Source organism: Aotus nancymaae, unplaced genomic scaffold (assembly GCF_030222135.1).
Source record: "Aotus nancymaae isolate 86718 unplaced genomic scaffold, 86718_ANA_hifiasm-v0.15.2.pri h1tg000049l, whole genome shotgun sequence".
NCBI lineage: Eukaryota > Metazoa > Chordata > Mammalia > Primates > Aotidae > Aotus > Aotus nancymaae.
The window spans coordinates 26,619,244-26,645,265 of NW_026988463.1; the positions used below are offsets into that span (position 1 = coordinate 26,619,244).

At 46.8% G+C, this 26,022-nt stretch overlaps 1 protein-coding gene across 5 annotated transcripts; it reads right to left on the reverse strand.

Moving 5' to 3' along the window:
* Positions 1-1,112: 1,112 nt before the first annotated feature.
* On the reverse strand, positions 1,113-24,647 carry LOC105725517 (eukaryotic translation initiation factor 3 subunit C). Of its 5 annotated transcripts, none has more exons than XM_012464580.3 (21): positions 24,545-24,647; positions 24,267-24,406; positions 22,010-22,075; positions 21,720-21,909; positions 20,894-21,019; positions 20,652-20,706; positions 20,416-20,525; positions 19,596-19,723; positions 12,284-12,446; positions 12,057-12,160; positions 11,351-11,492; positions 11,032-11,157; positions 10,487-10,580; positions 9,022-9,212; positions 8,582-8,806; positions 4,398-4,761; positions 1,973-2,132; positions 1,814-1,879; positions 1,638-1,725; positions 1,374-1,536; positions 1,113-1,279 (listed from the first exon to the last, which is right to left on the reverse strand). In XM_012464580.3, exons 2-21 carry the CDS (start codon positions 24,365-24,367, stop codon positions 1,197-1,199), a joined length of 2,745 nt encoding a protein of 914 aa, XP_012320003.1. In that variant the 5' UTR covers positions 24,368-24,406; positions 24,545-24,647; the 3' UTR covers positions 1,113-1,196. The 5 variants fall into 5 exon arrangements, with proteins under 5 accessions (XP_012320003.1, XP_012320004.1, XP_012320005.1 ...); XM_012464581.3 differs by having other exon boundaries at positions 24,496-24,593; XM_012464582.3 differs by having other exon boundaries at positions 24,548-24,592.
* Between the last annotated feature and the right edge of the window lie 1,375 nt (positions 24,648-26,022).

Genomic DNA, 26,022 nt, shown 5'->3' on the forward strand with positions numbered 1-26,022 from the left:
TGGGATTACAGGCATGCGCCACCACACTCGGCTTATTTTTGCATTTTTAGTAAAAACAGGGTTTCACCATGTTGGCCAGGATGGTCTCAATCTCCTAACCTCGTGATCTGCTTGAACCTCGCTCTGCTGCCCAGGCTGGAGTGCAGTGGCTTGATCTTGGCTCACTGCAACCTCTGCCTCCCAGGTTCAGGTGATTCTCCTGCCTCGGCCTCCCGAGGAGCTGGGACTATAGCGAGATCCCATGTCTAAAAAAGGAAAAAATCTAATCTGTTGTGGACCCATACTTATGTAAAACACAATAAACACAAATGATCAGAAAACAACCACATGCTTAGATATCACAGCAAAGGCCCAGTCTCTCAGTGGACTCTCTTACTGACGGCACCTGTCTTGTTATAAACAGCTAACAGAGCATCCACACTGGTCTAGACCATCTCTCCCTTCTCCCTGCCTGTGAACCCTCAGGGTCCAACTGTCACTATTGTCTCCACTACGCCTTTCCTAATGTTCCGCCTCATGGTCACATCCTCAATACATCTGTTTTTTTTTTTTTTTTTTCCTGAGATGGAGTCTCGCTCTCTTGCCCAGGCTGGAGTGCAGTGGCGTGATCTCAGCTCACTGCAACCTCCACTACCAAATGATATTCAAGTGATTCACCTCCAAGGGTTCAAGCTATTCTCCCTGAACCCAAGCTGGGACTACAGGTGTGTGCTTCCACGCCCAGCTAATTTTTGTATTTTTAGTAGAGACAGGTTTCACTATGTTGGCCAGGCTGGTCTGGAACTCCTGACCTCATGATTTGCCCGCCTTGGCCTTCCAAAGTGCTGGAATTACAGGCGTGAGCCACTGCTCCCAGGCCTTTTTTATACCCATTATAACTTGTTATTTTTGACATTTAACAGAAAACTAATAACGGAAGTTATACCCATTATAACTTATGTTATTACAATTTTCTGTTAAATGTCAGAAAGCAGCAAGCTCTTCGAGGTCAGGACTGTGTACAATTTAGCTCTGCATGCGAGCCTTGTGTCTCCATGTGGTAGAAGCTCAGAAATACAATCAGCAAATGAATGGGCTCAACACACCCTTGTGGCAACAAGCAATCAACCATAACAACTTTAAATAGACCTTTAATAACTGGGGTGTGGTTTAGGACTTCAAGGTTGGATGGTCTAGGTGCGGAGACAGTGGAGAGCTCAGTAGGCCGTCTGAGACTGCTGCTGGCGGTAGCCACCGCGGCGCATGTAGCCCTCATTTTTGCGGTAGCCGTCCTTCTGGTCTGTAGGAGAGAGATGGGAAGGAAGGAGAGGGAGTGAGGGAGAGGCAGTGAGGGAAGCTGGAGCCAGGTGATGAGAGGAGACGGAAACACTCACCTCGGAAGTAGCCACCGTAGGTGCCCTGCTTGTGGTCAAACACCCGCTCATTATTCTCCACCAGGCTGCCCAGCTTCTCAGCCAGCTGCAGAGCCAGGTTCTGCTGGGCAGTCGGCTCGGTGCGGTGCATCACCACTGTCTGCGTTGGCTGGTCCAGGGAGGCCTGACAGGCGCAAGGTAGAGGAGGGGACACGACATAGATCAGGGCCCTCTGCTCCAATCCCTCCATGGCTCCACCTGCCCACTTCGCACCCCAGCTCTTACCATTAGCTCCTCATTAATGATCATCTTGCTGATGATGGAGTGCACAGTGGGCAGATCCAGCTCAAACATGTCTGACAGTGTCTCCATGCTGGGGAGAAAGAAGGCAGAGGGCAGGGGCAGTCAGGACCCTTACCCACAAGGCTGGGGCCCCTCTGTGTGCCCAGGGCCCAGTCTACCTGATGGAGTCGTACACACTGCTGTAAGTGAAGAGGTAGGTCCTCAGTGACTCTTCCTGGATCTTCCTGCGGGAAGAGGGGAGAGAAGGGATAGGACCTCAGGGAAGAAGACCAACCAGGCTTTACCCCGACCCACCACAGCCTCCCTTGTCTGCTCACCTAACCAGCATGGTGCGGACTTTGTCAGCCTCGGGGAAAAGGTCCCACACTTTCCCATTCATCTTCTCATTGATGATGAAACTGTGGCAGGTCTTCCAGTCACCCATCTTCATGGCCTTAGAGGCAGCAACCACATGTTCCCTCATGGACTCAGGGGGACCTGAAAGGGTGGGAATGAGGCAAGGCCTAGGGAACTTGGGACCAGGGCTCCTGCCCCATTAACACTCTTTAAGGAGGAACAGAGGCTGGAGGAGCAAACCACACTAGAGACTCTCCCCACTCTCCACCAAACAGCCATGCAGTCACCCAAGTCACTCCATCTGACAAATGTACTTCAGTTTGAACTAAATCAGTCTATAGATGCACTTCAGGGGACTGCTGACCGCCTCAAAAATGTTAATTGTGCATGTGTCCACATGTACATCTTCCTAGGAAGGGGCCCACGGCTTTCATCAGATTCTTGTAAGCTTCCTTGACCTAAAAACACTGCTCCCAGCTGGGCGCGCTAGCTCACACCTGTAATCCCAGCACTTTTGGAGGCCAAGGCAGGCAGATCATCTGAGATCAGGAGTTCAAGACCAGCCTGGCCAACATGGTGAAACCCTATCTCTACTAAAAATACAAAAATTAGCCAGGTGCTGTGATGCGCACCTGTAGTACCAGCTACTCAGGAGGCTGAGGCAGGAGAATCGCCCGAACCCAGGAGGCGGAAGTTGCAGTGAGCTGAGGCTCCGTCTCAAAAAAAAAACAAAACAAAAGACACACGCACAAACAAAACAACAACAAAAAAGTCCCTCCTCTTCCAGCTCAAATGGAATGGAATTTACCAACCCTTCCTCACTCACATCACCTTCATTAACAGTGCCATACCCATGTATCAATTACACTGTTGCCAGCTTATTATTCTTACAAGCAGCTCACTTTTTTGCCTTAAAAAACTTAGCCCTGGTCAAAATTATCTCTAAAATCACAGGCTTTATATACTAACTATGGACTCAGGCTCCCAAATACCATCCTAAGACAATCGGGAAGGTAAGACATAGCACGCCATAGTAACTGGAATTCAGGGCAAAGTACAAAAGCTCTAAGGCTAGAAATGGGTGGCAGACAGAGAAACACAAACACACAGACTCTGGAGCAGACATAGCAAATACAGTGCACACAGGGATCAGGCCCAGACGGAACCGTAAGAGCAGGGCTAAGTGTAAGGAGAGGCACACAGCCCTCCTGGGTGAGCCTCCATTTTAACCATCTTAACACTTGAAAAAGGGAAGGTTGGGCCGGGTGCGGTGACTCATGGTTGTAAATCTAGCACTTTGGGAGGCCAAGGCAGGCAGATCACCTGAGGTCAGGAGTTCAGGACAAGCCTGGCCAACATGGTGAAACCCCATCTCTACTAAAAATACAAAAATTAGCCAGACATGGTGGCAGGTGCCTGTAGTGTTAGCTACTCGGGAGGCTGAGGCAGGAGAATCCCTTGAACCTAGAAGGCAGAGGTTGCAGTGAGCCGAGATCACGCCATTATACTCCAGCCTGGGCGACACTGAGACTCCATCTCAAAAAAAAAAAGCCAAGGTTAGGGGGTTCAGAGAATGTTTCTCTACAAGCCAAACAACAGTGTAGGGCTGACAGAAACTGGCTTTTGGAACCACTGCAGGGAAAAACTGAGAGGTAGGGACTGTGGAGAAGCAGAGAGCCCTTTTCCATTGCTGCTACTTCAGCTCCAGCCAAGTCTAGCTCTGTGGGAAGGCAGGGCCAGGAGTGAGAGATTGCCAATATTCTTACGGGAAATTTCTCCACAAAATAAATCTCACTACGTAAATCAAATACAATGCGTCTACGGGAACTTGCCCTTTAGCCCAAACATACACATGACCAGGAAAGGACAAATCTATAGGGGATGTGCCTGTGGACACTGGGCTTGGCTCCCTCGTCAAGCCCTCCCGTGGGCCAACTTCACAGAAAGGGTGCAGCTCAATTCCCTTCTGGTGAGTCGCCACTCGCTGCAACCCCTGCAGGAGCTTTTAAAAGGGGCCAATGGAATCAATGTAAGCTTCTTGAATGATAAAGCTGTAAGATAGTGGGTTTGGCTGGAATATATTGTTCACAAAGGGAAGAAAAAGGAAAGAAAGCTCATGTGTGAGAGATACATAAGTTGCGTTAAACCTGGGACAGTCACTCAACTTCTCTGTGCCTCAGTTTCTCCACTAGGAAAATGGGTATTACTAGTACCTACATCATAGGGTTATTACTAATGCAGATTAAATAACTATTTGTGAAACACTTAGGACAGTGGCAGGCAGGGGAGATACCATGAAATCAGATGGAGTCAAGTGGTGGGAGAGTGACTCCCTTCACGTCTCTTACTCCTCATGCGTCATCAGGGAGCAAGGCAGCCTGCTGCATCCTGGAGCCCCACACTCACCCAGCAGGGGCTGCCGCTCGCCCACACGCAGCTGGTGGTGGAACTGCTTGCTGATCATGCGTCGGCGGGCATCACTCTCGTGGGCGGCCATGTAGGGGATCTCCAGGAGCATGGCAGACACCAGGTAGACACACTCCAGCAGCTCCAGGTTGATGTGCAGGTGGAAGGGGACCTGCCGGCGCCGCTCCACCTTCTCCTGCTCCTGGTTGCGCTCCTGCAGGCTGCGCAGCAGCAGGCCCTGGCCCAGAAGCTCCTTGGCCCGGCCACTGGACTGGATATCCAGCAGGGCATTGTGCGCGTCCTTGGTCAGGCCTTGGCGGAAGGCACAGATGCCCAGCTGCACCATCGTGCGGTTGTAAAGGATCTGGGGGCAAAGAGTAATAATGCAGTCAGCAGTGACAGCTGCAAGATGAGTCTTCATTTATTCCATAACTATGCCAGGCCCGGTGGCTCACGTCTATAATCCCAGAACTTTGGGAGGCTAAGGTGGGAGGATCACTTGAGCCCAGGAGTTCAAGATGGGCCTGAGCAACACGGAGCCACCCCATCGCTACAAAGATATCAAACAACCAAAACAAAACTAAGCAAATCTATTTCAAGCACCTACTATGTGCTGAGCACTAGGCTGGGGAGGGAGAAGAAAGTAGACAAGTCCCCATCCTGTATGGAGCTTATGTCTAGGGGTGGGGTATGAGGGGCATGAAAGCCGCACTATGAGGGGAGTGACTCAGGCTGAGAGGAAAAATTGTACAGAGGACAGGGTCAGAAAGGGAGTCTGCGCAGCGGTGGAGGTTCAAATGTTCATATAACTATAGAAGGCCTCATTGGGAAAGAATATCCTAAAAAAAGGAAAAGTGAATGAAGTGATCCTGTGGAAGAACCAGGCCAGGTATATTTAAGGACCAAGGGGCGTGACAAGCTAGGGCTGGTAAAAGACGTCACCATAAGCTGGGGGATGGGCAAGCAAAAGCCATTTTATGGGTTTGAAGACAGGAAACCATGGGAAGGCTTTGAGCAAACAGGTGATATGATCTGAAATAACTGAACAGGGTTAATCTGTACTATGAACAGAAAAAGGGACCGCAGGGACACAAAAGCAGAATCAGAGAGAAATCAGATGATGGTGGCAGGGTAAACACAGAAGTGACAGAAGCATTCTGATAAGGGACTGTGAACAGGAATGGCTGGGGAATCAGACGCAGTGTATGAGAGAAAAGTTCGAATTAAGAATGACTCCAAGGTTTCCGGTCTAAGCAACTGGGAAGAGGGACTTACCACTAATTAAGACGGGGGGATGGTAAGTAGTACAAATCTTGGGGGAAAAGGCTAAGTGTAGTCATAACAACAACAAAAATGTGGAGATCAACGCCGGTCATAACTTACATGCAAAAAGCCTTAAAAAATGTTAGCAAACAATCCAGCAATATATAAAAGAGACGATATACATGACCAAACAGCATATATCTCAGGAACAAAAGGTAGGCATAAAAACGTAATGAAATTGGCTGGGTGTGGTGGCTCACCCCAGCACTTTGGGAGGCCAAGGTGGGCGGATCACTAGCTCAGAAGTTCAAGACCAGCCTGCCCAACGTAGTGAAACCCCGCCTCTACTAAAAATACAAAAGACTTGCTTGAGCCTGGGAGGTGGAGGTTGCAGTGAGCTGAAATCACACCAACACACACACACACACACACACACACACACACGAGAGTAATGAACTCATAGCTATTCATTATATGAAGATAATGAAGGAGAAATAACCAGGTATTTCTTTTTTCTTTGAGACAGTGTGGCAAGATTGTGACTCCTGCAGCCTTGACTTCCTGAGCTCAAGCAATCCTCCTGAGTAGGTGGGATTACAGCATGCACTACTATGCTTGCTAATTTCTGTATTTTTTGTAGAGACAGGGTTTTGCTACACTGCACAGCAATGAAGATAGTATGGGATTCGCATAAAGACAGACAAAAAGATGAATGAGATAGAATGGGATGACCTGAAAAACACCTACCCTTATAGGTAATGTGGTTTTTCATATGGTTTTCCACAGACACCAAAGCAATACAATGGGGGAAAGAAGTCTTTTCTACAAATGATGATGGATCAACTAGGTATCCATGTGGAGAAAAAAGAAACCCCTTCTTCTGATTGTGGTTTTGAAAAACAAGAAACCCTGATCCCAACCTCACCAGATGCAAAAATCAAACCAAGACCAACTATAAGACTAAATATAAAAGCTAAAACCGGCCAGGTGCGGTGGCTCAAGCCTGTAATCCCAGCACTTTGGGAGGCCGAGGCGGGTGGATCACGAGGTCAAGAGATCAAGACCATCCTGGTCAACATGGTGAAACCCCGTCTCTACTAAAAATACAAAAAATTAGCTGGGCATAGTGGCGCGTGCCTGTAATCCCAGCTACTCAGGAGGCTGAGGCAGGAGAATTGCCTGAACCCAGGAGGCGGAGGTTGCGGTGAGCCGAGATCGCACCATTGCACTCCAGCCTGGGTAACAAGAGCGAAACTCCGTCTCCAAAAAAAAAAAGCTAAAACCCATAGCAACTTACAAAAATATAGAGAAATTTAAAGAATCCTCATGAATTTCAAGTAGGCAAAGGTTTTTTAGACAGGATCCAGAAAATAATTACAATGAAAGAAAAAACTGATACATTAGATTTCATCCAAAGGCATGGTTAAAAAAAAATGAACAAGCAAACCAGACTGGAAGTAAATATTCTCAATAATTGGAGGCTGGGCGTGGTGGCTCATGCCTGTAATTCCAGCACTTTGGGAGGCTGAGGCGGGCCGATCACCTAAGGTTCAAGACCAGCCTGGCCAACATGGTGAAAACTCATCTCTATTAAATATATAAAAATTAAACGGGCATGGTGGCACGCGCCTGTAATCTCAGCTATTGAGGAGGCTGTGGCAGGAGAATCACTTGAACTCAGGAGACGGAGGTTGCAGTGAGCCGAGACTGCACCACTATGCTCCAGCCTGGGCAACAGAGCGAGACTCTGTCTCAAAAACAACAAGAACAACAATGCCCCCCGCCCTCAAACTCAAAAGATCTTTGAGACAAGGCTGGGCAACATAGTGAGACTATCTCTACAAAAAATAAAAAATTATATGCCTGTAGTCCCAGCTACTATGGAGGATGAGGTGGGAGGATCACTTGAACCTGGGAATTCAAGGCTACCATGGGCCATGATCATGTCACTACACTCAACCTGGGTGACAGTGCAAGACCCTGCCTCAAAACACAAAAAGAAAAAAAGTTTAAAAGACCAACACCACCGCTGGGCGTGGTGGTTCACTCCTGTAATCCTAGCATTTTGGGAGGCTGAGGCAGGCAGATCACTTGAGGTCAGAGGTTAAAGACGAGCCTGGCCGACATGGTGAAACCCCATCTCACTAAAATACAAAAACTAGCCAGATGTGGTGGTGGGCGCCTATAATCCCAGCTACTCGGGAGGCTGAGGCAGGAGAATCCCTTGAACTTGCGAGGCGGCTGCTGTAGTGAGCCGAGATCGCACCACTGCACTCCATCCAGCCTGGGCAACAGAGCGAGACTCCCTCTCAAAAAAAAAGACCAACACCACTAACAGTTGACAAGGAAGTCCCAAACACTAGCAGGAGTGTAAAATGGTAAAACCACTTTTGAATTTCTTACAAGAATATTCACAGCAGCTTCATTCATCAGAGCCAAAAACTGGAAATCAACCAGGTGTCCTCCAGGAGGAAAACAGATAAAAAAGCAAACAGGAGGGCTGTTTAAAAACCAGCATTACCACCAGACAGGTTTACTAGGTGCTCTACACATAAACATTTCCTAATTGCCTTGAATACACATTTACAGGATCTACACTCCCAGACACAGCTTTTTTTTTTTTTTTTTGAGATAGAGTCTTGCTCTATTACCAAGGCTGGAGTGCAGTGGCATGATCTCAGCTCACTGCAACCTCTGCCTCTTGGGCTCGAGCACTACCAAGCCCGGCTAATTTTTTTTTTTTTTGTAGACACAAAATATGTGTTCACATGCAGGAGGACTACAGGATGCTGGCATCTGGGAAAGATCAAGTTTCTACTTAAATTTGCTCCGGCCAGACAGGTGGCTGTTCTGGTTAAGCCATTTTGCCAAGAGGCCAGGAGCCTGGCATCTCCTTCACCTCCAGGGCCTCCCCACCCTACCTGCACTGGCGGGTCCGCGTGCTGAATGTTATCCTGCAGGTGGCTCATGAGCATGAGGTCACGGGCCTGGTACCAGCGGGAGTGCAGAGCATGGTGGTAGATGTGGCAGAGGATGGCACACGTGCGGATCCGGTCTGTGCGGTCCTTGGCGTAGATGTACTTGCACAGTCTCTCCATCAACACAGCTGAGTCCTCACCCTCATTTTCTGCCTGGTCTTGCTCAGACTGGGGAGGAAGGGAGGTTGTTTGAGAAGGAGATCGGTTTTAAAAGGCACAGCTTCTAGTGACGAAAGATGAGACGCTATCCAGTCTCATTCTAATACCTGTTTCCCTCCCTGCTCCACCTGAGGAAGTCTATAGAGAGTAGCTGATTTGCCATCAAGTCCTGATAGAAGTGGAGGACAGGCAGACACACCCATTCCCCTCTGCCATGCGCTCACCTTTGAGGAGCCCTCAGGCGGGGTCAGCTGCCGCTGATGGGCCTTGTAATCGAACTTGTAGTAGGTGTGCAGGATTCGCAGCAGGTAGATACGGCAGACCTCCTCAGTGGTGCCCTTCTCCTCCAGGTAGCGCTGCACACGCTCGATGATGGCGCACACCTGGGCCTCATCCTTCAAGTGCTCCACGTACTCTGGCAGGGAGAGCACCCACCCTCATCTCAGCTGGGCAGCCAGGCTTTCCCGACCATCTGTCCCCACTCATTCCAGTCACCCTGACCCTCTTCTGCACCCGTCAAAAAAGTCTAGTCACTGTGTCCCGGAAAGACCATATCCCACTCCCAGGATGCAGAACCTTCCCGTCCCACAGCTTAGAAAAAAAATCCCAACTGCCAACCTCTGCCAATAAGGGTCTGCCAGGTCTGGCCCTTGTCTGGTCTCCCACAATTCTCCCTCTGCCTTACCGTGCTCAAGTCACACTGGCCTTGTTATTCCCGGAACGTCAGGCATGCTCTCTGCTCCTCCTGTCAGGCACTGTCTTCAACTGATTCTTCCCCTGACTAACTCCTCCTCATCGGATCTCACCTCAGGCAGACCCTACCTAAGGATGCTTTCTCTAGCTATTAGCTACCGCAGTCACCTCTCCAGCCACTTTTTACCACAGGGCCTTATTTTAACTCCAAACTCACACTTCACATTAACTAGAATTATTATGATTATTTGAGATGGAGTTTCATCACTCTTTCGCCCAGGCTGGAGTGCAGTGGTGCGATCTTGGCTCACTGCAATCTCTGCCCCGCTGGGTCCAAGCGGTTCTCCTGCCTCAGGCACCCACGTAGTTGGGATTACAGGTCCACCACACCCAGCTAATTTTTCTATTTTGAGCAGAGCCGGGGTTTTGCCATGTTGGCCGGGCTGGTCTCAAACTCCTGACCTCTGATGATCCACCTGCTGCAGCCTCCCAAAGTGCTGGGATTACAGGCATGAACCGCTGCTCCCAGGCTAGAATTATGTTTAATATCTTACTATTATTTGTCAAACTGCCTTTCTCCATCCAGTACAAAAGGTAAGCTTTTGGCTGCCTTGCTGATCCCTAAACCCTTGACTTGATGGGCACATTCACACTTTTACTCAGTATGCTTCACTTTCATACCCCAATGCCTCTCATCCAAGCTAAACAAACCAAGTGAATAGATACCTTACCCCATGGGTTCTCAAAGTATAGCTCTGAGACCAGCAACCTGGGAGCAGGCTAAAGGTGCATGCCATCAGGCCACACCCAGACCTATGGAATCAGAAAGGATGGGACTGGGAACTAGTCTCTTCAGGCCCTTCTGTGTGAATGCTGGAGTAAGGAAAGGCTGGCTTTTCAAGCACTCTGACTTAGTATAATCCTTACAAAGCTCTAAACCTTGTATTATTCCCTGCACTTTTCCTCTCACCAAAGCCTATGCTTACTCAGGCTCACCTTGGGAGTGAGGATCAGTATTTTGCATTATTTTGGTGAATTCTTCATCCATTCGTTCCACTAGAGTTAGGATACAGCCACGGACACGCAGTGGCTGAAAAGGAAGGCGAAGGAAGAGTCAACAAATCAGTCCAGGCCGGGCGCGGTGGCTCATGCCTGTAATCTCAGCACTTTGGGAGGCCGAGGCGGGTGGATCATGAGGTCAAGAGATTGAGACCATCCTGGTCAACATGGTGAAACCCCGTCTCTACTAAAAATACAAAAAAAAATTAGCTGGGCATGGTGGCGCGTGCCTGTAATCCCAGCTACTCAGGAGGCTGAGGCAGAAGAATTGCCTGAACCCAGGAGGCGGAGGTTGAGGTGAGCCGAGATCGCGCCATTACACTCCAGCCCGGGTAACAAGAGCGAAACTCCGTCTCAAAAAAAAAACAAAAAACAACAAATCAGTCCAGATCTCAGTCCTAAACCCCAACCTCCTGCCTCCCTGAGCCTCCCCTAAGCATAAAACACACACCTCCAATCATCCTGCCAATTCCTCCCTTTACCTGGTCAGCGTTGTGCAGGTTCTCACTCTCTTCCAGAATATTCTCTCCAACAAAAATGTTGGGATTTGCAAACAGGATGTCCATCAGCTCATTGATGCAGTCCAGACACTTCCCCCACATCTCTGGCTGCCAAGATTTCAGACCACAGCAGAGTCAGGTGTGAAGGTAGAGTAAGCAGATGCCCCCTCCCTTCAGCAGGAATTGTGGGGCCTTCCACCGCCAAGACTGCTTCCATAGCCCCTGAATCTTGAGATGTGAGGTACTTTCTTCCCCTGACCCACCAGCTATGCCCTGAGAGGCTCCTCTTCACTGCTCTCACCTTCATGTAGGTTGCCAGGTTGGGGTTGTAGTCATAGAGAGAGGCAATGATATTGAACTTTATCTTGACAATGACACCCTCTCCCAGGTTGTTTTCTGCCGCAATCTGAACCAGCAGTTGTAGCAGCTCAATCTGGGCAGCACTAGAAGGGAGAGAACTGGGTAAGGCTTTGGAGACAAATCACAAAGTCTCTCCCAGGATGCCCTCTTCAGATAACACCCCTATCCTCACCACCCATATTGCTGCTTCTCCTTTATAAATTCCAAATAGAAGCAGCAATAATCCTAACCATCCTGAAATGCTGCGAAATGCTTTCACACCTGCCACCATCCTCTGTTACCTAATAACTGAAGATAAACATCCTTTTAGTTGTTTAATCTTAAAAAAAAAAAAAAGCTGGGCTTGGTGGCTCATGAGTTCGAGACCAGGCTGGCCAACATGGCAAAACCCCATCTCTACTGAAAATACAAAAAAGGAGGGAACGTTATCTCATTTTATAGATAAGAAAACAGCCCCAAAAGGTTAAGTGATTGGTTTCAGGTCATGAGAAGAGTAAACAGCAGATAATGAACTGGGGAGTCCCAAGCATACCATTTCTCTACTACAGTCACACTCAGACTCTCTCAACAATCCCTTCCCCAATCTCTGCTATAGAGAAAAAGAGCTTCCACCCCGTAATCCCACTGCCCAGGCCCACAAATCTTACCGATCAGTTCCCTTCTTGCCTCGTGCCTGTAGGATCTCATTCAGTTTCTTGATAACGACAGCATGGGTGATCTCTGTTCCCTTGGCAAACATTTTTGGCTTCTCCTGTACCAGTACACATCCTGTTGTACGCATGCCAGTGGGAACTTGATCTTCCCTTTTCCCCACAAGGGGACCTTTATGCCCTCCCAACCATTCCCCAATTCATTTTACCTCTGAAACCCTCACCTTAACCAGGGGCACTCCACCCCGGACCCTTTCCCACTCCCCGCCTTCATTGTCCTCCTCCTCCTCATCCAGGCGCTTGGATTTCCTGTCATGCTTCTTCTTAGCTTTGTCCTCCCGTTTCTTCTCGGCTGCCTTCTTGTCTTCATCTGTGGTGGGTGCCCTGCTGGGACACATGGGAGAAGATGACAGATCGGCCCCTCCCCACTTCTAAGGCTTCTTCCTCCCATCAACTTCCTACAGCAACTCCTGGATCCAAGTTATGCTATATAAGAATGACCTAGAGGGCACAGTTAGCCACAACCATAACCATATCTAATAAGACAGAGTACTAACCAGGCCACCCTAGACATATTCATAGAAACAAACTGTCAGCCAGCCGTGATGGATCACTTGACGTCAGGAATCCAAGACCAGCCTGGGCAACATGGTGAAACCCCATCTCTACTAAAAGTACAAAAATTAGCTGGGCATGTGGATGTATGCTTATTGTCCTAGCCACTCGGGAGGCTGAGGCACAAGCAAGAATCGCTTGAACCTAGGAGGCAGAGGAGGTTACAGTGAGCCATGATCATGCCACTGCACTCCAGCCTGGGTGACAGAGCAAGACTCAGTCTCCCCCCTCCCAAAAAAAAAGGAAAGAAATGAAACAACCTGTCATTTTGCTTCAAAGCTAACATCTACAGTTTTCCAAAGAACACAAACAACTTATTTTCTTTGACACCAGTTGCTTTCTTCAGACTGACCAATAATCATTCACCAAAAATGAATCAGTTTCCCCAAACAAATGTGTAAAAACATTTTTTAAAACTATTCCTAAACTGTTTACTCCCTTTCTCACCTCTTTTCTGACAACTGATTAATCTAAATTCTGAATTGCCGGGTGCGGTGGCTCACACCTATAACCCCAGCACTTTGGGAGGCCGAGGTGGCAGATCACCTGAGGTTGGGAGTTCAAGACCAGCCTGACAAACATGGAGAAACCCCATCTCTACTAAAAACACAAAATTAGCTGGGCATGGTGGCACATGCCTATAATCCCTGCTACGCAGGAGGCTGAGGCAGGAGAATCACTTGAACCCAGGAGGCAGAGGTTGCGGTGAGCCAAGATTGTGCCATTGCGCTCTAGCCTGGGCAACAAGAGCAAAACTCCATCTCAAAAAAAAAAAAAAAAATCTAAATTCCAAATTAAAAAGAAAAATGTTCACTACACAAAAGACCTTCACAAGACAGAAAAAGAACACCAGCTACCTCAAAAAGGTCTTAGGCTACTGGACGTTGCCTGAAGCCATCTCCAGACTTTAATATGTATTTACGTAAAAAAATACAAACCAAATGGCAAAAACAAATTACTTCAAACTTTGCAGAATAAATCTTTCCAGAAAGATTCAACATTTTCGAAACCTCATCTGTAATTATCATAATCTACCATTTGAACATTTATAAATAAATTTAATTTCCATTGCTTAAAAGGTTTGAATACATTTTTGGAATAGTCTATAAATTTACCAGTTAAATTAAAATCTTGTCTTGCCAGACCAGTGTTCTAACTCTCAACAAAAGCTTATGCACTAGCCAGGCACGGTGGTTCAAACCTGTAATCCCAGCACTTTGGGAGGCGGAGATGGGCATACTGCTTGAGCCCAGGAGTTTGGGACCAGCCTGGGCAACACAGTAAAAACCCTGCCTCTATTAAAAAAAAAAAAAAAAAAAAAGCTTAGGGCTCTTTCCTCCGTACCACTGCAAAACTCTAATGATGACTTACTTTATAGATGAAATCCTTTGCAAATATGCAAAGTATTTTCATTAAACTAAAGCCTCTTGGTCCAAACCATCTCTATAGCTCTGAGATCAGAAGAGCTAAAGCTATTTATAAAATGAATGCTTCGAAAGAACTTAATCTTCCTTGGCCTAAAGTATTACTCCTAGCTCTAAAGATAATGTGATCCACACCTCAAAAGGAAAATGTACTACATACAAAATTCTAACTGAAAGACCTAAGACTTGGCTTGACCTCTCCTGTGACAGATTATACTCTGGTGTATTCATATCTTGTTAGAAATGATCAGATAACAAATATTTATGTCCTCAGCTATATAACTAACAGTTGCAAGAGACATTTCTAAACAACATTTCTACTTAGGACATAGTTAAGAGACAGAAAAGTAATTATTAAGACACCAAAGGAAGTCAGGCCTAACTACACCGCAAAGGATCACACCATTTTTCCATGCCTTCCCCAAGCACAACCGCTGATGGAAAGGCCCCTAGACGGATGTCCTTGCTTAGAAGAATGCTAACTCGGACATTCGGTCTCACTAGAGATCCTGAAGTTCGCTTAAAAAACAAAAACGACTCTGGTCCGAGTGCAGAGGTGTTTACAACTAATTGATCACAACCAGTTAGATTTCTTTGTTCCTTCTCCATTCCCATTGCTTCACTTGACTAGCCTATAAAAAAAAAATCAAATCAAATCAAATAAAAATTAAAATTAAAAAATGCCTCCAGAATCAGGTAACTCTTAGAAGTAGATGGCAGCTCTGTAAGATTTCACAGGTCAATAGTGACATCAGGTATAGATTAACCTCCCCCTAAAACCTTCAGATCAAGATCCGTAAGACAACAGACAGCCTTATCCCACATCAAAGAGGCTGAAGCTGATGAGAATAAACCCACTCCTTTACGAGCTTGTTTTGACCAAAAGATGAAGGCTGAGAACTGCTGATGAGGGAAAGGGTATATTTAGACTGGCTGAATATGGAGTTGCTGAAAACCCTTACTGGCCGAGTGCCTATCATGTTTTCCAGAGCATCCATCAACCCTGGGTGGCATACTTGAGGAGAGCTAACATTTTAGAGTTTACACAGAAAAATGTGCAAACATAATCCACTATTCTGTGGTTCTGCCCTCTCTCCTTTTTCCCTCTTTCTCCTGTATTAATCCTGCTTTTGCTCAGTTGGAAATAAACCTGAAAATTTGTCTCCCTTGTTATACAAGTGAAATACTGTCTGTGAATTATTCTTCTACACTACAAAGCCACAAACTCTCAATGTCCAAAAGCTTTTGACACTTGAAATTCTAACATTATTTCCTCAAGGTTTTCCTCAGAGCATTGATTCAACTAACTTTAGATTTTTTTGATTAAGTATTCAAGTTAGTTCACAGGTTAAAAAAAAAAAGCAGGCCAGTCGCAGTGGCTCATGCCTATAATCACAGCACTTTGGGAGGTCAAGGCAGGATCACGTGAGGTTCGAAATTTGAGACCATCCTGACCAACATGGGGAAACCCCGTCTCTACTAAAAATACAAAATTAGCCGGGCATGGTGGCGCATGCCTGTAATCCCAGCTACTCAGGAGGCTGAGGCAGGAGAATCGCTTGAATCAGGGAGACGGAGGTTGCCGTGAGCGGAGATCGCACCATTGCACTCCAGCCTGGGCAACAAGAATGAAACTCTGTCTCAAAAAAAAAAAAACCAAAAACAGAATGAATTTCAAAACAATTATGATGAAAGAAACCACATCCTCCAAATTACATACCATTGATTCCATTTACATAAAATTCCAGAAAATGCTAACTTACCTAGTAGTGATAGAAAGCAAATTAGTGGTTGCCCAGGGAAAAGGTGAGGAAACTGGGACAGGGGAGAAGTATTACAAAGGGAAAGGTGGAAATGTTTAGGTGTGAAATGTTTAGGAATTATATTTTGATTGTGGTTGAGTCCTATGAGTGTAAACATATGTCACAATTTATTAAATTTAACTTTAAACAACTACAGTTATTGTATGTCATTTACACCTCAAGAAAGCTATTACAAAATTTAAAATAAAGAGGATAAACAGAAAGTATAAGATATCATAAAATGGTAAGAATAAATACACCGATAACTACAACAGGCTGGGCATAGTGGCTCACACCTGTAATCCCAGCACTTTAGGAGGCCCAGGCAGTAGGATCACTTGAGCCCAGGAGTTCAAGACCACCCTGGGCAACATGGCAAGACCCTGTCTTGATTAAAAAAAGAAAAATTATATATATATATATGCACATATATATACCCATATATATCTATGTGTGTGTGTGTGTGTGTGTATAAAATAGAAATAAATAACCATAATAAATGTAAATGAACTGAACTTCCAGAGAAGCAGAGATCAAGTTCTGGTGGTGGTTGCACAATGTGAATGTACTGAATGCCACTGATTTGTACACTTGAAAATGGTTAAAATGGGAAATGTTATGTACCACAATAAAAGAAAAAAGCAGAGATTTTATAAGAGATTAAAAAAGACACACCAAAAACCTAGCTGTGCTTAAGAGACACTCTTAATCATAGAGCATGGCAGAGTTAAAAAATAAAAGGACAGGAAAAGATACATGTTGGCTTTTCATAAACATCCTTTATCAGGTAGAGGGAAGTTCTCTTCTATTCCTAACTTCAGTGTTTTTAATCAAGAAGGAATATTAGGATTTTTTTTCAAATGCTTTTTTTTGCATCTGCTGAGATGACTCTATGGCTTTCTTTTGTCTATTATTCTACTAATGTATTAGTTGATTTTCAGGTTAAATCATCCTTCTATTATTGGAATAAATCCTACTTGGTTTGGTTATGAAAAAAAATTTTTTTTTTTTGAGACAGAGTTTGGCTCTTGTTGCCAAGGCTGGAGTGCAATGCTGCGATCTTGGCTGACTGCAACCTCTGCATCCCAGGTTCAAGCAATTCTCCTGTCTCAGCCTCCCGAGTCGCTAGGATTACAGGTATGCGCCACCATGCCCGGCTAATTTTTTTTTTTTTTTTTTTTGAGACAGAGTCTCACTCTGTCGCCAGGTGCCAGGCCGGAGTGCAGTGGCACAATCTCGGCTCACTGCAACCTCTGCCTCCCGGGTTCAAGCAATTCTCCTGCCTCAGTCTCCTGAGTAGCTGGGACTACAGGCGCGCACCACCACGCCCAGCTAATTTTTGTATTTTAAGTAGAGACAGGGTTTCACTATGTTGGCCAGGATGGTCTCGATCTCTTGACCTCGTGATCCGCCTGCCTCGGCCTCCCAAAGTGCTGGGATTACAGGCTTGAGCCACCGTGCCCGGCCTAATTTTGTATTTTTAATAGAGACAGGGTTTCTCCACGTTGGTCAAACTGGTCTCGAACTCCCAATCTCAGCTGATCTGCCTGCCTCGGCCTCCCAAAGTGCTGGGATTACAGGCAAGAGCCACTGTGCCCAGCCTATGAAATTTTTAAAAAAAATTTTTTTAAGGGATGAGCCCACCCATCCTCCATCCCCCTACAGGCGAGGAGGGGGTGCTCCCATATAATCCTTTTTGTACGTTGCTGGGTTTGGTTTTCTACTATGTTGTTGAGGACTTTCGAGTTTATATTTATGAAAATATAGTTTTATAGTTTTATAGTTATCTTTTCTTGTGATGTCTTAAGTCTAATTTTAGACAGGAGTCTTTATAAACACACATGTGCAGTGTACACCACACACCAGCCCAAACAATGGGAGACTTCAATGCGTAATTATTCAAAGACAAAAACATCACGTACAGTAGATATAAAAGATCTGAGCCAATAACAACACTGACAGTTCTGTAAGATGTCAACAGGTTAAAAAAACGAGTTTCATGATCAAGCAGACTTTTGAGATGGTTAATGAAACAAAGTTAGGCACATTTATTTTCGTGGAACTTTTCAGAAGTGGTTGTAAACCCTCTAAGAGGGGGTGTGATAGACAATGCTGCCCAGACTTGATCGGTGTTCCCCGAAGCATTTGACAAAAAAAGGCTTCTCAATAAAATGCCCACGAAGTAAGCTGTTCAGCTTGTCTAGACCTCTAGAGGGTTGGAAATTCACTACCTCCTAAAGCAGCATGACCACAACTTTTAAACGTAGGAAAGCAACCTCGAGAGTATTATTTCTTCCCATTAAAAGGATACCATTTGTCTGGGTGCAGTGGCTCATGCCTATAATCCCAGCACTTTGGAAGGCTGAAGCGGGAGGATTACTTGAGCCCAGGAGTTTGAGATCAGTGTGGGGAACATAGTGAAACCCCATCTCTACTAAAAATACAAAGAAGCCGGGTGCAGTGGCTCACATCTGTAATCCAGCACTTTGGGAGGCCAAGGCAGGTGGATCACAAGGTCAGGAGTTCAAGACCAGCCCGGCCAACATGGTGAAACCCTGTCTCTACTAAATATACAAAAATTAGCCTGGAGTGGTGGTGTGCGCCTGTAGTCCCAGCTACACGGGAGGTTGAGGCAGAAGAATCACTTGATGAAGCCAGGAGGTGGAGGTTGCAGTGAGGTGAGGTCATGCCACTGCACTCCAGTCTAGGTGACAGAGTGAGACTCCATCTCGTAAAACAAAAACAAACAAACAAAAAAACAAAGAATTAGTTGGATGTCCTGGTGTGTACTTGTAGCCCCAGCTACCTGAGCCTGAGGTGGGAGGATCACCTAAGCCTGAGAAGTCAAGGTTACAGTGAGCTGAGATCGTGTCACTGCACTCCAGCCTGGGTGACAGAGTGAGACCCTGTCTCAAAAGAGCACTATTTATCCGTAGTTTGTGCAAAGTGGCTAAGAAAAAAAATTAAAGTGCTATTTTTAGTGAGCTTCAGATTTCACTCCGGTGGGATACACAGGAGCAGGTATCACTTTTATTTCAAAGGGAGAAACTGAGACTTAAGGTCAAGTAACTTACACAAAGTTGTACAGCTGCTAAAGGCTGGAGACAGACTCCACACAGGGATCCTCCCCCATTCTGACTGTCCCAGTAAAGTTCTGTGGGATTTTACTGAAAATAAAGTTCATGAACACTTGCAGCAGTCTGTATGCTGTATACGTACTAAGAGGTTCTCAGGAAGGGTGACAACAGTATCAATGCACATGGCTCACCATACGCCAGTCCTAGATGAACTACTTCCTTATATCACACCTCCCTGTATTCCTGCAGCTGTTCGGGAAGGGAGGGTTCCCTGTCTTATTTTACAGATGAGAAAACTGAAGATTAGACAGGTTAAGTAGTTTGTCCAGTATCACACAGCTAACAGGTGCCAAAGTGAGATCTGCATCTAATCCACACTAGGTGAGTAAGGCTGTAGGTAAACATTTGGACTCTGGAGCCTTCAATTCTCATCTTCAGGACACATTAGCTCTGTGACTTTAGCCAACTAATACACTTGACTCTCTGATCCTACAGTAAAATGCTAAGAGTTGGCTTCTCCAACCTAAAAGGACTCCGTGGAAGAATCAATAACGTTCAAGCCAATGAAGGGCTTTCCACCATTTCCAATGTAACCCTAGTTCCCACTACTTTTCTTACTTTTTAAGAAATCTTGAGGCCAGTGCGGTTTGTTTCCCTTCTTCCTCCTCTGAGTCAGAATCAGAAGATGTGGAACCTGTGTCCCAGTCTTCATCATCTTCAGAATCTTCTGAGTCCTCATCTTCATCCTTAGAGGGAAAAAAAAGAAGATAACGGAGATGGCCTGGTTTCCTAAATTCACGGATGCTCGCCTCTACCCTCCTTACAAACCCATGTTCCAGACATTTTTCTTTTTTTTTTTGAGATGGGAGTCTCCCTCTGTTTCCCAGGCTGGAATGCAGTGGCAAGATGTTGGCTCACTGCAACCTTTGTCTCCCAGATTCAAGCAATTCTCCTGCCTCAACCTCCCAAGTAGCTGGGACGACCTACAAACATGTGCCACCACACCCGGCTAATTTTTTAGTAGAAATGGGGTTTCACCATATTGGACAGGCTGGTCTTGAACTCCTGACCTCATGATCCACCCGCCTCAGCCTCCCAAAGTGCTGAGATTACAAGCACGAGCCACTGCGCCCGGCCTATTTATTTTTATGAGTAGAACAACTGTGGTTACTCATGGAATCAAGGTATCAAGGGCTGGAATGGACCATCAAGCCCCAAAGTGATGCTGGGACTTGGCCCCAGGGACACACACAGCTCCCTCTGGCAGAGCTGGGCCCAGATCCCTGTTCGCTCACTGCTCTTATGTAAGAGGAAGCCTGTTCTCAACTCCACTAAATTACACCCCTCCCAACCCTAGCGATTTGAGTCTTTTCTTTTTCCCCCAGGGATTCAGGAACAACATCTGGCAGGAAATCACCCATCTAATCCTGGCTCTTACATCCATCTTTTTGAGGAACTTGCGACTCTCCCCAGAAGGAGCATCTGATTTCTTCTTCAAGAAAGTTGCAGCACTGACTCCGTCCTCATCCTCATCCTCATCTGAAGAACCTAGCGGGAATGGAGGGAGAGAGATCCTGAATGTTGAAAAGCCAGATTGGAGGGCAGCCAAGAAACTAGGTCAAAGGCAGTGCTAACTCTGGACTTCCTATTTGCAACAAAGGTTCTTCTGCTCACCTTCTGAATCCTCCTCATTCTTCTCAGCATCTTCATCTGCAGACTGCTCAGGGTTCTGGACAGAAAGAAGTGAGAGAACAATCACGGATGCTCGCCAGCCATAACCCCACCCCACCCCTCTACCCCAGACAGTTCTGTCATGGTTCCTGCTCCAGTCACCTCCCACTACCAATTACATCTTTGGGCCTCGGTCACGGGGTCACTGTTCCCACAGTTCAATAAGTATGCCTCTAGCCTCCCACCTGCTTGTAACTTGTGATATGGGACTCAAAATCACGGTTGTATTTTCGGATCTTCTGGCGCAAGGTGCTCAAAGCCTTGGCATTGTTCTTGTTCATCTTCTTCTTCCCTTCCTTATCTTCCCAAAGCTAAAGGGAAGGGGAAAGAAAGAGAGAACAGTGATCAGAAACTAAGTAGTATTTCCTAAACTCCAGGCTTCTTCACCACTTTTCAGTCTTGCTATCAGCATACCACTGGTACTACTTATTAACTACATCTGTCAGTTTTCTTCTTTTGAGGCAGAGTCTTGCTCTGTTGCCCACGCTGGAGTGCAGTGGCGCAATCTCGGCTCACTGCAACCTCCACCACCCGTGTTCAAGTGATTCTCCTGCCTTCACCTCCTGAGTAGCCGGGATTATAGGCACTTGCCACCACGCCCAGCTAATTTTTATATTTTTAGTGGAGATGGGGTTTCACCATGTCGGTCAGGCTGGTCTCAAACTCCTGACCTTGTGATCTGCCCAAAAGTGCTGAGATGACAGGTGTGAGCCACCATGCCCGGCTTATTATTTTTTTCTTTGAGACTGAGTCTTGCTCTGTCACCCAAGCTGGAGTGCAATGGTGCGATCTAGGCTGACTGCAACCCCAAGATAGGGCTTCACCATATTGGCCAAGCTGGTCTCGAACTCCTAACCTTGTGCTCCACTCGCCTGGGCCTCCCAAAGAGCTGGGATTACAGGCGTGAACCACAGCATCTGGCCCTGTTAGCGTATTTTTAAAAGATCCTATACATTCCACCACTAAAAGTACAAAACCATGAATAAGCAATGGTAATTACAGACATCACACCTCATTAAGATAGTCCTCTAGGTCAGCCAAGATGCGGATATAGAACCGAGGGACACCTTCTTTGTCCACGATGCTCTTGGCCTTCCCATATGCTTTTCCCAGGAGCTCAAACTCTTCCAGGCACTTGGTGACATCACGAATCTTCATGGCATTACGAATGGTCCGGATAAGGTTGGTCAGCTCCTCAAACCTGGGTTAGGAGCCCGATACCACATTGAACATGCCCACTGAGGGGAAAACTCACCACTGCTCCCAGAAACTCCCATCACCCAGCCTCCCCACGGCTTCACCTCTTGTCCTTGGCACTTCGGACAACTCTCTTGGTATCTTCTTCATCCTCACTCAGCAACAATGGCCTGTTTGGAAGGAACAGAAACCATTAATCTCCTTTCCTACTCCCAGTCTTTCCAATAGATCCCTATTTCCCTTCTCAGGACAAGTGGAACTGAGTAACCCAGGCCATCCATACCATACCCATCCTGTTTCTGACTCCCCCTCAAGGCCATTTCATATACAGCTCACTCTCTTAAGTGTATGTTAAATAAGGCCTTTTGCTCAGTGTTGTAGCAAACACAAAGGTGACAGTCACTATCCTTTCAAAAACAAATGAAGGTGCTTATTCACTGTGTAACTAATGACATAGAGACACAAGTCACTATAGAAATACCGAAAAAAAAAAAAAAGAAGTTGAGCTGTGCACGGTGGCTCATGCCTGTAATCCCAGCACTTTGGGAGGCTGAGGCAGGTGGATCACCTGAGGTCATGAGTGCAAGACTAGCCTGGCCAACATGGCAAAACCCTGTCTCTACTAAAAATACAAAAATTAGCTGAGTGTGGTGGAGTGTGCCTGTAATCCCAGCTACTTGGGAGGCTAAGGCAGGAGAATCGCTTGAACCCGGGAGGCGGAGGTTGCAGTGAGCCACGATCATGCCATTGCACTCCAGCCTGGGGAACAAGAGTGAAACTCTGTCTCAAAAAAAAAAAAAAATGATACTTGGGCTATAATGAACAGAAAAGGCTTCAAGGAGGTGGTACCTAAACTAGATCTCAGCAACATTACTCAAAGTATGAGAGGCCAATAGTAAGGGGAAAGTCTCAATGGCATTAACACCTCCAGTGCTAGTATTTTTCTGTGATACTAAGACCTTACCACAGGCTCACAGTCAGGAACAGTACCGCTATTCTTTTTGCTTGTTAAGAGACAAGGTCTCACTATGTTGCCCAGGCTGGCCTCCAACTCCTGAGTTCAAGGGATCCTCCCACCTCAGCCTCCAGAGTAGCAGTTGGGACTACACACATGCACCATCTTGCTTGCCTCTTTTTCCTTCCTTTTTATTATTTTTTGGATTTTTTTTTTTTTTTTGAGATGGAGTTTTGCTCTTATCACCCAGGCTGGAGTGCAATGGCGCAATCTCAGCTCACTGCAACTTCTGCCTCCCAGGTTCAAGTGATTCTCCCGCCTCAGTCTACTGAATGAGTAGCTGGGATTACAGTTGCCTGCCATCATATTAGGCTAATTTTTGTATTTTTAGTAGAGACCATGTTGGTCAGGCTGGCCTCAAACTCCTGACCTCAGGTTATCTGCCCACCTTGGCCTCCCAAGTGCTGGGATTACAGGCTTGAGCTACCTGCCTGGTCTGGATTATTTTGTATTTTATGGCAAATGACACTGGTTTCCACCTGTAGAAGTGATACGAAATCATATGCATATTGGCATATATATGTGATACTGTTAAAACAGTAGCAGGAGCATATGGCAGATGTTTAAGAAACACCATTCCAGTGGAGCACAGGGGCTCATGCCTGTAATCCCAGCACTTTAGAATGCTGGGCAGGAGGTTCACTTGAGCCCAGGAGTTCAGAACCAGCCTAAGCATCACAGAGAAACCCCTTCTCTATAAAAATTTAGAAACAATTAGCCCGCTGCGATGGCGTGATGCTGTAATCCCAGCTACTTGAGAGGCGAGGTGGGAGGATCGCTTGAGATCTGAAAGTCAAGGCTGCAGTAAGCTATGACCCCCTCACCAAAAAAAGGAAAAAGAAAAACCATTCCATTGTTTCAAAGAGTTTAAAAAAATTAATGTAAAGAAATGGGGGATGGAATTTACGTAGAAATGAACAGGCATGTAAAATGTTTAAGCTCCTGCGTACAAAGAAGGTGGCCAGACCTCAGAGCCACATCAGGGGGCTCCCAGATATCAACCAAGCATTTTGCATTTCCTTACACGAGCAGTGGGAAGTCACTAAAGACTTCTCGGCGGTAAGATGAGAGGAGAAAGAAGGTAGAGGCTGTAGACTTAGAGGCTGAAGCTGATGCCACAGATCTGGTCAGTGGGGAAACTCTCCTCTGTGACTCTATCCCTTGTACCTGTTGGGTGGACTCCCGCTATCACAGCCCTCTAAGGCTCTTTCTCCAACACCGCTCCGATCCCGCAAACTCTGGTCGTTGTCTGAACCCGATCTCCCCACCCTCACGTACACTGCCTTCCACAACCTGCCTAACCCCGCACCCCCAGAGTGGTCACCACCACAGCCCCCGCCACTCACTGTTTGCCGTAGTTGCCTCCGACAGGTTTGGTGACGAGTTCCTCCCCGGACAGGGACGACTCAGACTCGCTGTCCGAACCAGTGGTGAAAAACCGCGACATGGCGACGGTGCGGAGGTGCTACGGCCGGCGCTACCGGACCTGCGGGGGAGCCAAGGCGTCAAGGGCCACGCAAAGAGGCCCGGGCCACCACCTTCTGATCCCCTATCCCTCACCGGCCCCATCCAGACCTCGACCCAGGTCTCCCTCCACGATACACGAGGCCCAAAATATACCAACCACCTGAGGTCTCTAGTCACACCGCTGAGCCGGGACAGCGGAAACGCCAAAAAAGAAGGAGGGCCTTGCGTCACTTCCGGGAAGCTCCGACGAACTACATTGAGAGACTACAACTCCCAGTGGCCTTTGGGCCACACTGGGACGGGTGCCAGCCTGATGGAACTCGGCGTTGAGAGACGGCAATTGGGGAGGCCGAAGCCGGCGGATCACTTGAGACCAGGAATTCGAGACCAGACTGACTAATGTGACAAAACCCCGTCTCTACTAAAAATACAAAAAATTAGCTGGGCGCAGCTACTTGGGAGGCTGAGGCAGGAGAATCGCTTAAACCCTGGAGGTGGAGGTTGCAATGAGCCGAGATCGCGCCACTGCACTCCAGCCTGGGCGACAGAGCGAGACTCCATCTCAAAAAATAAAATATGAGGGCCGGGCGCGGTGGCTCACGCCTATAATCCCAGCACTTTGGGAGGCCGAGGCGGGTGGATCACGAGGTCAGGAGATCGAGACCATCCTGGTCAACATGGTGAAACCCCGTCTCTACTAAAAATAAAGAAATTAGCTGGGCATGGTGGTGCGTGCCTGTAATCCCAGCTACTCAGGAGGCCGAGGCAGGAGAATTGCCTGAACCCAGGAGGCGGAGGTTGCGGTGAGCCGAGATCGCGCCATTGCACTCCAGCCTGGGTAACAAGAGCGAAACTCCGTCTCAAAAAAAAAAAAAAAAAAGGCCGGGCGCGGTGGCTCAAGCCTGTAATCCCAGCACTTTGGGAGGCCGAGGCGGGTGGATCACGAGGTCAAGAGATCGAGACCATCCTGGTCAACATGGTGAAACCCCGTCTCTACTAAAAATACAAAAAATTAGCTGGGCATGGTGGCGCGTGCCTGTAATCCCAGCTACTCAGGCGGCTGAGGCAGGAGAATTGCCTGAACCCAGGAGGCGGAGGTTGCGGTGAGCCGAGATCGTGCCATTGCACTCCAGCTGGGTAACAAGAGCGAAACTCCGTCTCAAAAAAGAAAAAAAAAAAAAAGAAGTAAAATAAAATAAAACCCTGACCTCATCCTGGAACCGCAGAACAAGAATGTAAGGGCCAGTGCCCATGTGACGAGCACTGATGGTGAGCTGCTAGGATTTGGAGTGAGGCTTAGAGCCGACTTCCAGTCAGACTATTTGGGCTCAAATCCCAGCTCCCCCACTTTAATTAGACAAGTTTCCTAACCTCTCTATGCCTCCGTCTCCCCAAGCTATCATATACAATACCACCTCTTTATAGAGTTTTATGAGAATAAAATGACTTGGTGTATCTGAAGAATTTGGAAGAGTGCTTTGTACAAAATCAGCATATAATATTAGTCTTCATTCTTCATTTCACAAACAGTTCATGAGCATTCATTATGAACAAGCAATGTCCTAGATATTGGATACAGCAGTGAGAAAAACATAAAAGCTTCCTGATTTCAAAAGGAACTCACATTCCGGTGGT